The sequence below is a fragment of the Grammomys surdaster genome, unplaced genomic scaffold, assembly GCF_004785775.1.
Source record: "Grammomys surdaster isolate TR1022 unplaced genomic scaffold, NIH_TR_1.0 186, whole genome shotgun sequence".
NCBI classification, from domain to species: Eukaryota; Metazoa; Chordata; class Mammalia; order Rodentia; family Muridae; genus Grammomys; species Grammomys surdaster.
In genome coordinates, this window is record NW_021604631.1 from 5,678,888 (window position 1) to 5,691,707 (window position 12,820).

General features: G+C 43.3%; 1 protein-coding gene, 1 non-coding gene and 1 pseudogene across 2 annotated transcripts; 2 read left to right on the top strand and 1 right to left on the bottom strand.

The window, feature by feature from the left end:
• Nucleotides 1–1,997: 1,997 nt before the first annotated feature.
• Trnar-ccu lies at nt 1,998–2,070 on the top strand. The gene has a single exon. It is a non-coding gene; the product is annotated as a tRNA-Arg (tRNA).
• A 9-nt stretch (nt 2,071–2,079) lies between these two features.
• Nucleotides 2,080–6,882, top strand: Fmc1 (formation of mitochondrial complex V assembly factor 1 homolog). The gene is made up of 2 exons (XM_028768380.1): nt 2,080–2,875; nt 6,598–6,882. The coding sequence occupies exons 1-2, from the start codon at nt 2,738–2,740 to the stop codon at nt 6,799–6,801; spliced, it is 342 nt and encodes a 113-aa protein (XP_028624213.1). The 5' UTR covers nt 2,080–2,737; the 3' UTR covers nt 6,802–6,882.
• Nucleotides 6,883–9,932: 3,050 nt separating this feature from the next.
• Nucleotides 9,933–10,030, bottom strand: LOC114622118 (annotated as a pseudogene).
• Nucleotides 10,031–12,820: the final 2,790 nt, after the last annotated feature.

Below are 12,820 nucleotides of genomic sequence, written 5' to 3' on the forward strand. Positions count from 1 at the left end.
GAGGGAGAAGAGAAGAACACTGAGCCCACCAAGTATGTGCCCAGTTAGATGAGCCTGCTTCCTACCACCACCAATTACTTGTCCATCCGGCCTCTTGACCTCTGCTCTAAATCTGAAGCCCCTTCGATGTCCGTCACTTTTAGAAGCCTCCAACTAAACTGTCACGACGGGCCTGACACAACGTTTTTTGTTCTCTTAGGTACAGGGTTTTGGGAGATGACAAGTCTCCCAGTTGAAAGAAGAAAACAGACAAGTACAACAGGATATTATTGTGGTAAACGGAGGTAGCCAGGAAAGAGATGAACACTTTACTGTAGTTTGGGGCTCAAGGAGACACGGGGCTACAGTTTCTTTTGGGTAAGACACCTTTTTAAGACACTGTAAGTAAATTTCTTTTGGGTAAGAAATCTATTTAAATTATTAATGCCACAAATCAACAGGCAGTCAGCAGCATGGCAGAGAATCCAAGGGCAGTTCAGGCCCAAATGTCAGAGTGGGTATCTCTTCTTAGAGGTTTCAGAGGGAAGAGTGAGTGAGGCTCCATGTCAAGGGTCCATGCTTGTAACTAGGATGTCTCTCCCTCCTGGATGACAGGGGGAGAGGAGAGTCTTACATCCCAAGGATGTAATGTGTGATCTTGAGGGTGTGAAGAGGTTGGGAGGAGGAGCCCGTTAGTGTGTATTTATCATGCAGTGTGTCACTGGTAGCTCCTCATAACTTAGTCTGTTAGCTTGGGGTCTGTACACAGGAGCAGCTGCTGGGGAAGAGAGACATATGAACTTAGCATTTGGTCTAGGTTCTAACAGGAGGGAGTAACTTTTTTTTTTTTCAATGTAATTTGAGACAGAGTCTCACTGAGGCTGTTCTAGAATATATAGCCCAGGATTGCTTCCAATTTACAGAGATCCTTCTTTCTCTCCCTCCTAAAGATGCCACCACGAATGACAAAACTAACTTTAACCTTGTCATGTAAAGCATAAGGGCCTAGAGCAGCTTCTAACATACACCGAGCAAGTCAAAAAGCCCCGAGAGTAAGTAGGGATACTAAGGGGCGATACACAGGCTGTTGGGATTGGGGAAAGAGGCTAGCTCAGATATCAGAACAGAGGGGAGCAAGAAGCGACTGGTGCTAGACAAGGGTTAAGATATAAGAAGCTAATGAGGTAGGGTCTACTAGTGCAACTTAAATGGACTGAACTGCTTCTTAGAAAACGACGAGCCACTGACACCTCCAAAAGTGGTTTCGTGACACGACAGTGATGGCGCAAACCTTTAATCCCGGCACTCGAGAGGCAGACTAATCTCTGAGCTCAGTGGCAGCCTGATCTACAGAGCAAGTTACTGGACCTTCAGGACTACACAGAAAAACCTTGTTTTACCCCTCACCCCTTCTCAAAAAGCTGTTTTTGTCCAGGGTATACAATTAGGAACAAACCTAATTCCTAATCATCCCTAATTTCTACTATAGTAGGTACTAATTTCTCGCCGTCCTATGCTTATAGCCCACTTGAAAATTCGAAAACACAACCATTCTAATAGATCATTGGCTGCGGAAATGGCCTCAGCGCTGCAACCGGAAACAGAAACTGACCACTGCATAAACGCCACCTAACGACCAGCTAAGAGCAAAGACAAACCCTGAAAGTAGCCCAATCGGAAAGGGCTTGGCTTTTCTGACAAAGAATAGAACCAGAGGGAACTGGTTTTCTCAGCCGGTCTGCCTCGGTCGTTCCTCAGGCAAACTTTTGCGCAGGCGCAGAGCTACTACGCACAGAAACACGTAAGCAAAAGCGGGAGCCGGTTCTGCTTCGTTGTACCCTCTGTTTGCGGGGTGAAACTGTTGACTCTTGGTATCTAGACTACATTTCCCAGCAGGCATCTGTTTCACACTGAGCCTGTTTGGATCTCTGTGATAGGGCAAAAACAATAAATTTAAGTGATGACGCGCGAAACAGGAAATAACTTGATTATGGTCTTTGAGCATACTGGCAGAAGAAGCCCCAGTGGCCTAATGGATAAGGCATTGGCCTCCTAAGCCAGGGATTGTGGGTTCGAGTCCCATCTGGGGTGACGCTTCTTTTAACTTGAATACCCTCCAATTAGGAGATGATTATTGCGAGTCAAAGCTACTATTCATTATTTCTATTTATTTTGAAACAAGGTCTCTGTAGCTGTCTGTCTTGGAACAAATTCTGTAGACCACAATGGTCTATGAACTTTGAGATCCCCTGCTTCTGCTGGCAGTCAAGGCGTGTGCCACGACGCCCGGCCATTTTGTTTAAAAACTAAAGAAATTGATGTGAGGCTTTACTAGTTGAGGGGCTGCAGTTTGCCATACCAGGATATGAGTTCATTTTCTTCCCCTAGGCTGCGGGAGGGAATCATAACATTTGGAGGTCGATACGTTGAATTTTGACATCCCTGGTAGAAAGAGTTAAGATCTTTTTGGCGTGGCCTATGTCAAATCCACATACTCTCCTGCCAGACACCTGTCCTCGGAGACTCAGCAGCCATCAGCGTACGGCCGTCCAAAGTGACGCAGTCAGAAGGGCCGAGAGGATCCGGTACCTTCCTTGCTTTTTCTTCTGCTCCCCTAAGGTGTCACTGGACGTTTCACTCGAAGGGCAGTCGGTAGACTGCGCTGTGGGGCGGAGTGCGCGGAGGAGCTTCTCGCCCGAGAAGGTGCGGGCGAAGGCGCCAGAGGCTGTTAGTGACCAGGCTCGCCAAGGACAGGAAAATGGCGGCCTTGGGGTCCCCGGCGCGCACTCTGCGAGGCCTTCTGCGGGAGCTGCGCTACCTGAACTCGGCCACCGGGCGACCATATCGTGACACAGCAGCTTACCGGTACCTGGTTAAGGCTTTCCAAGCACATCGGGTACGGAAGTCGTGTCTGGTGGGCTCCAGATCGCGGGAAGGGAAGATGAGGGGGCGGCCTGGGCAGGGTGATGGTGGGGTCTCAGGGCAAACCTGTCTGAGGCCGCCTGTCCTCCACCTGCGGTTCTCACCACATAATCCAACCCCTCGGCTAACCCGTGATCTCAGATCCCCTACTGGCCTAGAAGCCGCGTGGGGTGCACCTTCCTAGGGACTTCGTATCTGCCACCCACCAGGGTAGAGCTGTCTCTGACGATTTCATTGGTTTGTTTGGTACATGGGGTAAGGGACGGGGCGTTGTGTGAAGTAGGTCCTAGGGGTCTAAGACTTAAAGACACAAGGGCACAAGCATCCTCTCTCCTCACCCGTTCTGCTTTAAAGTTTTAATAGGAAGCAGTGTTTTTGTGAGTTGGTGTGTGTGTGCGCGTGTGCGTGTGCGTGTGTGTGCGCGCGCGCTCTTGCTTGCTTGCGTGTTGGTGGGAAATGAAGATACAGAATTTCAGTATTAATCTGGCCGACCTGGAATTTGCTATTTAGACCAGATTGACCTTGAGCTCACATCTGATTGCCCTTTTCTCCTGAGTGTGGGGATTAAAGGCATGGGCCGGGCAAAAGCAATTTTTTTTTTTGGTTTTTCGAGACAGGGTCTCTCTGTGTAGTCCTGGCTGCCCTGGAACTCACTCTGTAGACCAGGCTGGCCTCGAACTCAGAAATCCACCTGCCTCTGCCTCCCAAGTGCTGGGATTAAAGGAAAAGCAATTTTTAAGGCAATTTAGTCGAGAATATTTAAGAGTTCAAGAGTGGTACTGTTTTATTTATTAATAGCCTTTCACCACTGAGTAAAGCAATATCTTATATTCTATAGAGATTGCACGTGTTTAGCGTGCTGTATGACAGGATACATGTTTTACTGATGTAACAAACATAAACATACAAAATGCTATCCTTGGGAAGTACCATTGTGTAAAATCCATAGTTCATATCCCTCTTAGAAAGGAATGGAAGATGGTTAATTTTCCAAATGTGGTAGTGCTCAATTCCCTGCCTTTTGGACAAGATCAAATACAAGTAGTTAAGGCTCAGGGACAGTTGCCTGCACAGTTCTGCTTGATTAAGCAGAACTACAATTTAGGGGAAGGAAAACTAATCTTCTTGAACAATTATCTTAACTGCTGAATTTGAGCAATGCAAAACCTAAGAGCTAAAATTCACTTAGCTTTTAAAAAGTCATGTTAGAGCCAGGCGGTGGTGGCGCACACCTGTAATCCCAGCACTTGGGAGGCAGAGGCAGGTTGATTTCTGAGTTAGAGGCCATCCTGGTCTACAGAGTGAGTTCCAGGACAGCCCGGGCTACACAGAGAAACCCTGTCTCAAAAAAAAAAAAAAAAAAAAGTCATGTTAGGAACTGTGTAGTAAGAACTAGGGCCAAATATCAAGAATAAGATGTGACAGGTGGCGGTGGCACAAGTCTTTTAATCCTAGCACTTGGGAGGCAGAGGCAGGTGAATCTCTGAGTTTGAGCCCAGCCTGGACTAGGGTTGAATTCCAGGATAGCTAGAGCTCCATAGTGAAACCCTATCTAGAAAATAAACAGTAACAACAGAAGAATTTCCTCAGGAAAACACCATAAATTCATGCTCAAAATTCCAGGGCTGGGCCGGCATGGTGATCCACACCTTTCATCCCTGATGCATAGGCCAGCAGATACCTGAATTCAAGGCCAACCAGAGCCACCCTGTCTCACAAAACTAGCAAAATCCAAACAAACAAAACAAAAAACAACCTCTCAAAACACCAAGACTGATTATGAGAGGCAGCAGAACAGTACTTGACTAGCGTGCCTGAGGCCTTGGGTTCTACCTCCAGTACTGGAGAGAAAAAGAAAATTTGAGATATCTCACTCTACTTGAATGCACATAAGAATGTGGGGGATTTCTTCTGGCTCAGGGCTAAAAATTCTCTGTGCTCATCTTTTCCGTTCCCTAAGGAGGAAAGATGCAACTGGGAACATCTTTTTTTTTTCCCCTACCTTGATCTTTTAATATATTTATCTATCTTGCCCCGGCGGGGGGTGGGGTGGGGTGGGGAGAGATGCATGCCAAACGAGGAGGTCAGAAGACGTAGAAGAGTCAGTTTTCTTTTTCTACTGTGTGGGTTTCAGGGTTGAACACTGGGCATGGGGTCTGGCTGGCAGCAAGTGTCCTTACCCACTGAGCTGTATCAGCAACTGTGTCTTGATCTTTGGAAGCCGCATCAAAGTGCTTTCCAAGCAGACTAGGATACATAGTAAGACTCTCTTCTAAGTCACCCCACATACATACACTACTCTGATCCAGGAGTGACTGTGCTGTCACACACCTGTAAATCTCAGCAGTTGTAAGACCAAAGCAAGACGGCTGAGTCACAGACCAGTCCTTGCTTCACAGCATGACCTTCCTTGTCTTAAAAAGAAGTCTTCATTAGAGCAGTTGAGCACTGCTGTAGTACATTAACTATTGCATGTTCTAGTTTTCAGATTGTAACCTTGGATATTCAGACTGAGAAAAGGAATTATGTATGCAGTGGTGCCCAGGAACTAATCCACACATCCCCAATTATGCTCAAATTTTTGATGTTCCTGTTCCTTTCTCACAACCTTGGAACTCCAAAATAGTTAAGGAGAGAGTACTAAAAATGAAGCATTGTGAAGAACAACCATGATCTGGAGTCACTCAGGGCACTGATATGGACTTTATAACTTCTTAAAGTCATTAGAATCCAGATTTTCTAGATGATTAAATTGTAAAAATGAGTTTAATATCAAAACATACTTATTTCACACACACATACATGTATATATGATACATACATATGTACCTACATATATGATCTTCATTTTGTTACAACTGAGTACAAAGCCATTATTTTTTAGATAAAATACATTTCTGATTTTGGAGTGAAAGGTGTTAGGTCTCAGGAGTCCATATATGCAGAAATGAACTCAAGCTGGGTTATAGGATTCCTGAAGGCTATATGAAAGCCAGTACTCAGCAACAGGTTTTCTTCCCAATAAAGGAGCCATTTCCCTCGCTCCTGCCAGAAGGGACTTGGCTCTCCATTGAACTGTCTCTGTGGATGCACATCAGAGTCCACGCTAGCCTCTGGGCTCTCCCAGTCCCTATTCGCAGGTTCTCCTTATTCATGTCAAAGCCCTATGCTGGCATCATGGCCCCTCTCACCCTCTCCACCCCAACTCCCAGGCCTATTCCGCCTCACTCAATCCCTCCCCCCAGCTACTCATTCTCCTTTAATTCTATTATCTCTTGCTATCTCATGGCCATGTCCAGTCTGCTATTTCTTTTTCTCTCTGTTGTGGACTCTCCCAGACACCTCTGGCTGTTTTCACTCTGTCACAATAAAAACCACTCCGTGGAGTGGTCATTTCAGTGCTTTCTTTAATGCGCCCCTCACATACAAAATGTATATGCATTGTTTAAGCCATAGACCACAAAGCAGCCTTAATTTGTTTAAAGGGAGGAAAAGCATGCATTCTTTATGTGGCAAACAGACCCTGCGGTCAGTTTTCCTAATTCTATAGTGCTTCTATGGGGGTATTAAATACATACACATGCATGTTTGTATTTTCTGTTTACTTTGTAGAGAAAGTTTACTGTCCCTCTGTGGATATGTGAATACAGTAGGTGGTGTTAACAGGCTATCTGACTTTGCTAACTACTTTTTTAGGTCACCAGTGAGAAGTTGTGCCGAGCCCAACATGAACTTCACTTCCAAGCTGCCACCTATCTCTGCCTCTTGCGTAGCATCCGGCAACATGTAGCCCTTCATCAGGAATTTCATGGCAAGGGTGAGCGCTCAGTGGAGGAGTCCGCAGGTTTGGTGGGCCTCCAGTTGCCCCGTCAGCCTGGAGGGAAGGGCTGGGAGCCATGATGCAGAGTCCTCAGAAGTTTCTTCAAGAATGTAACCATTTCTACTGATATGTATTTATCATTAAATGTTTTTTAAAGTATAGTTTCTGGGTTTTGTTTGCTTTTCTGTATTTTTTGTCGACTGAGTCATTAGGGAAGTAAAATTGAAGTGAATTTGCTGAACTTTTTACATCAGGTTCATTGGTGTTCTTATGTGGCAGCGCTCTTACCCATGAAGGTCCATGTGGAGACCAGAGTTTGACAAAGGGATGGCTTTCTCAAGTACTTCTCTGCCTTATTTCTTGAGACAGTGACTCTCACTGACCTTGGAGCTCACTGTTTTGGGTTCAGTGACTAGCAAGTCTCCAGGATCTATGTGTCTTGGCTCCCCAGCTCTAGGGGTTAGACACATGCACTGCCATGACTATGTATATGGGTGCTCAGGATTCAAACTCAGGTCCTTATGTGTGCGCACTTTATCTAGTGAGCCTGCCCCCTACTCCCTGATGTATTTGGTTTAATTTTAAAACTTAGGGCTTTTGTTATTGTTTTGGTCTTGGTAATAAGTGGAGAGATGGGCTAAGTGGTCACAGGTGTGTATTACTCTTACCGAGGATCTGAGGGTGGTTCCCAGCACCCTTGTCAGGTAGCTAACAACCACCTTTTGTAACTCTAGTTACAAGAGATTCAACACCTCTAGTCTGCACAGGTGCCTGCACACACATATAAACACACACATTTTTTTTTTTTTTTTTTTTTTTTTTTTTTTTTTTTTTTTGGTTTTTCGAGACAGGGTTTCTCTGTATAGCCCGGGCTGTCCTGGAACTCACTCTGTAGACCAGGCTGGCCTCGAACTCAGAAATCCGCCTGCCTCTGCCTCCCGAGTGCTGGGATTAAAGGCGTGCGCCACCACCGCCCGGCATAAACACACACATACACACACACACACATAATTAAAAAATAAAGTTTTGTCTTGCTATTTGTTTGTTTTTTTTTTTTTTTTGAGATAGGTTCTTGTTATGTCGTTCTGATTGGCTTGAAACTTGCTATTGTAGAACAGGCAGACCTTGAACTCCCAGAGACCTGCCTTCCTCTGCCTCCATAGCACCACTATGCTGAGCTCAACATAAATATCTTAAAATATAAAAATAAGTACTGCGAGCCTGGTCTCTTATTCCAATGCCATAAGTAGAATACCCATATCCATCCTTTGCCGCTCCTCACATTCCCACTGCTGTTGGTAAGCATTACTAAGTTTACTGTGCATCTTTGAATATATTTCCTATGCCTAGACAAATACATGGATGGGTATCTTTCTAAGATCTTTATTTTCTTATTGTATGGTATGTGTGAGTGCAGGTAGAGAGGTCAGAGGACAGTTTTAGGGAGTCAGTTCTCTCCTTCCACAGTGGGATCCAGGGACTTAGTCTTGATGCTCCAAGTGCTTTGCCAACTTGCTGGTCCAGTGTGTCCATCTTTTATAAAAGTACACAACTATGATGTGTTCGGGTCCTGGCAGGAAACAGAATAAGGTTGAGGAGAGTTAAAGGGATATATGAAGATGTGGGGTGAAAATAATGCCAAACAGTAAGCTAACAACAGTGGGAGAGGAGATAATTTTCTTAGGCCTGATAAGCAATGATTCTTTTTTTTTTTTTTTTTTTGGTTTTTCGAGACAGGGTTTCTCTGTATAGTCCTGGCTGTCCTGGAACTCACTCTGTAGACCAGACTGGCCTCGAACTCAGAAATCCGCCTGCCTCTGCCTCCCAAGTGCTGGGATTAAAGGCATGCACCACCACTGCCCGGCTAAGCAATGATTCTTAAGGACTATGGCCACAGTTGAACCCCAGCCCACAGGATGTCCAGGAAGAGGGGAGTAGACTGAGCACATTAACATCTACCTTTTATGACTGTCAACTTGCTCTTTCTGTTAAACTGCATTTGAAAGCAATGGTTCTACTGCATCCAGCCAAGCCAGTCTAAACTCGGCTGTCTAGTATTGGTCTCCTTGCTCGTCATGTTCAATCTCCCACAATCTGCTTCTGCACGTTCTACTTGCGTTCTATTTCTCAGTCTTCACTGTGTCTGTCCCCAATTCATGCACTGATAATCTTTTTTAATTAAAAAAACTAGTGACAATTCTGACAATTATTTACTCCAACTCTGAAGATATATAATACAGAATTTATTAATTCAGAATTAATTGAAACTTGCTATTGTAGAACAGGCAGACCTTGAACTCACAGAGACCTGCCTTCCTCTGCCTCCAGAGTACTGGAATTAAAGCACCACTATGCTGAGCTCTTTTTGGTTTTTTTCGAGACAGGGTTTCTCTGTGTAGTCCTGGCTGTCCTGGAACTCACTCTGTAGACCAGGCTGGCCTCGAACTCAGAAATCCACCTGCCTCTGCCTCCCAAGTGCTGGGGATTAAAGGTGTTATGCTGAACTCTTAACACAAATATCTTAAAATATAAAAATAAGTAATTGGCTGCATATGAAAGCAATGGTTCTACTGCATTCAGCCAATCCAGTCTAAAACTTGGCTGTCTAGTACCAGGAGAATTAAATCAATACCAGGAGAATTAAAGAGAACAGTAAACAGAACCAGTAAAGGGAACATATAAATTTAATGTTACTGAGTACAAGTTCTTATGGTCTATCAGCCAGATGAAGGTTAAAATGCCTACTTTTAAAAAAAAAAAAAAAGATTTATTTTATGTATATGAGTACACCGTTGTTGTCTTCAGACACCAAAGAGGGCATTGGATCCCATTACAGATGGTTGAAGGTCATGATGTGGTTGCTGGGAATTGAACTCAGAACCTCTGGAAGAGCAGTCAGTGCTCTTAACTGCTGAGCCATGTCTCCAGCCCCCAAGATGCCTTAAGTATCTTAAAATTCAACCTTCCTCCTACATAGAAAGGAATTTTAACATTTAATATTTCTTTCTGGTTCTAATCCCATTGAAACTCAGAGATTAAACTAGTTTAGCATTTCAGGAAAATAAATTTTGTAGAGTGAATAGTTCATAGAAGAAATTCTATTTATACTTATATTTTCCATACTATCAGTTTACATTCACTAAGAAATATTTTACTTGACTTAAAAGTGTAGAAATATATACCACCAAAAGTATAATTTCACCTGAGGAAAAAATAAATGGAACACTTTACAAATTTGCATGCCCTCTTTGTGCAGGGCCATATAATCCTCTCTGTATTGTTCAAGTTTAGTGTATGGAAGTGAGCACCATTGATAATCTTTTGACTTAAGTACCTAAATAAAGTACCCTAAGTGATCCTTTTGCTTCAAATGTCCTTAATTCCATAAATAAAATTATTTTCTGTAAGCACCGACTCTTCATTTGTGCTGTGCTTCTCTTTATTGTATATGTGAGGGCTTCCCCCCAAAAAAACACACAAGAAACTAGACATAATCTTAGACTGTCTCACCGGGCAGTGGTGGCGCATGCCTTTAATCCTAGCACTTGGGAGGCAGAGACAGGCAGATTTCTGAGTTCGAGTCCAGCCTGGTGTAGAGTTCCAGGACAGCCAGGACTATGCAGAGAAACCCTGTTTAAAAAAACAAAACAAAAAACAAAACCCAACCATGTCTCACTTATCTTTGTATCCTTCAAAGTATATATTCATATGCATAAGCATGCTACCCTACATAGCATGTGTTTAGTTGGCACTATGAAATTCATGGCCCAGTTAACTCTAGAATTGTAAACTGGGGAGGCAAAGGCAGGTGGCTCTCTAAGAGTTAGAGGCCAGTCTAGTCCTGCATAGCCAGGGCTGTTACACAGAGAAATCCTGTCTTAAGAAAACCCAAGGGGCTGGAGAGATGGCTCAGTGGTTAAGAGCACTGACTGCACTTCCAGAGATCCTGAGTTCAAATCCCAGCAACCACATGATGGCTCACAATCATCTGTAATGAGATCTGATGCCCTCTTCTGGTGTGTCTGAAGACAGCTACAGTGTATTCATATATAATAAATAAATAAATCTTAAAAAAAGAAAGAAAACCCAAAAAGCAAAATTGTAAACTGAACAACATAACCATTCAAAAAGCCTCTTCTTTGAGACAAGGTTTCATGTAGCCCAGGCTGGGCTCAAAGTTCTATCTTTGCTGGGAGTCTCCTGGCCCAGGGAGGGTAGTGGCAGGGGCACAGAGTAGGACTCTGGTGATGGCTTTAATGTCTGAGGGTCTCAGGACTTTCTAGATCTCTGACCTGTACTGAAATGCTGATGATAACTTCTAAAATGTTCTAAAAATTTCTTGCGCCTTCTGAGGGTAAGAGACTGATGGCTTAGGCAATTAGCACCTGTAGCCTAACAGCAGAGGATTAGGCAAAGTGGCCTTTGTTCTATCTCAGCAGGACCTGCTGGGCTCTAACTTTCACCTGCTAGTCAGAAGTCACAGGAAGAAAAGACACTTAGAGATGTGGTTATAGCGTTTATTACAAAGTTGTTAAAAGTTTCCTATGAAAGCTATCTAAGGAAAAGCAGAAAGATTCTAAGCAGGGAAAGAGAAAAATTCTACTCTATCTGGGGAAAGTGAAAAAATTCTGTCTCTCTATTCTATTTGTCTTTCATCTCTTTGTCCTCAGTATTTATACATCTTTCAGAGTATATGATCACATGTTACAAAGTTCATCACAAGTTCACACCAAAAACCAAATCATAAATTGAAATAGAAGTTTACAACAGAGAATGTTTATATGCATATCAATTAGGAGTAATTAACTGGCTAAACATCCATCACCTGTCTCAGCTCCACAGGTTCACTGAAGGTTTAAAACTATAAGTTATTAGTGAAGTCTTTGTATAGATAAACCCAGTCAATATTTTATCTTCTGCCCTCACACCTACAGTAAATCGTTAGCTCCCTTTTTATAATCTTTGGTTAATTGTTTTACAACCTCTTGGAATGTGTTCTGAGTAGGAGAAAGTCTGGTTACTAAGAGCAATTAATTGATGACACTTGGGAGACTGGCAGAGTTCTCATTGCAATTTTGACTATGAGAAAGGGACCTAATAGTATTCCCACTACAAAAGAGCTTAATAATCATTAATACAATTTTAAGAATTCTTTTTTTTTTTTTTGGTTTTTGGAGACAGGGTTTCTCTGTGTAGCCCTGGGTGTCCTTGAACTCCCTCTGTAGACCATGCTGGCCTGGAACTCAGAAATCCGCCTGTCTCTGCCTCCCAAGTGCTGGGATTAAAGATGTGTGCCATCACTTCCCAGCTAATTTTAGGAATTCTTATAGGATTATCATTAAGATTTAAGAAGCCATCTATTTGTCTATATAGCATCACTACAAGACAGTATATCTTTGTGGATCTGCAGAGATTTGTTCCAAAGGGGTGTGCTATTGCTTAGTGATTGTTATATTTGTTCAATAATAATAGGAAAAACATATTAATAGCAGGAATCTTTCCTAAAATGAGTCCCTTACAGCCTTGCTGAATAAGGCCTTGCTTGTTGCAGATTATATAATAATCCAAGGCAGGCCATTTCAGGATTATCACCTGCTAGTTATTAGCTTGTCCCATTATGGGTCCTGACAGCTCTTACTATGTATTCCTTCTGCAGACTTCAGATATCAATGCCTATTCATTTTCACTAGAACGGAGGGAGGGTATTTCTGCTGGGTAGTGGTGGGGCAAACTTTAATCTCAGCACTCGGGAGGTAGAGGCAGGTGGATCGCCAAGTTCGAGGCCAGACTGATCTACAGAGGGAGTTTCAAGACAGCCAGGACTACACAGAGAAATCCTGTCTCAAAACAAACAAACAAACAAGAGTAAGTCTTACAGGCCATAGAGTAGTGTCTTATAACCTTATAACTCTTGGTTAGAGGGCAAAAGCAACTGTAGATAGTAAGAGAATGAGTGATCCTGGCAATATTCCAGTCAAACGATTAAAAACAGTGGTGCTGAACTGTAATCTCAGCATTTGAGAGGAGATGACCAATTCAAGGTTATCTTCAGCTACATAGCAAGTTTAAGGCCAGCCTGAATTATGTGACACCCTGCTT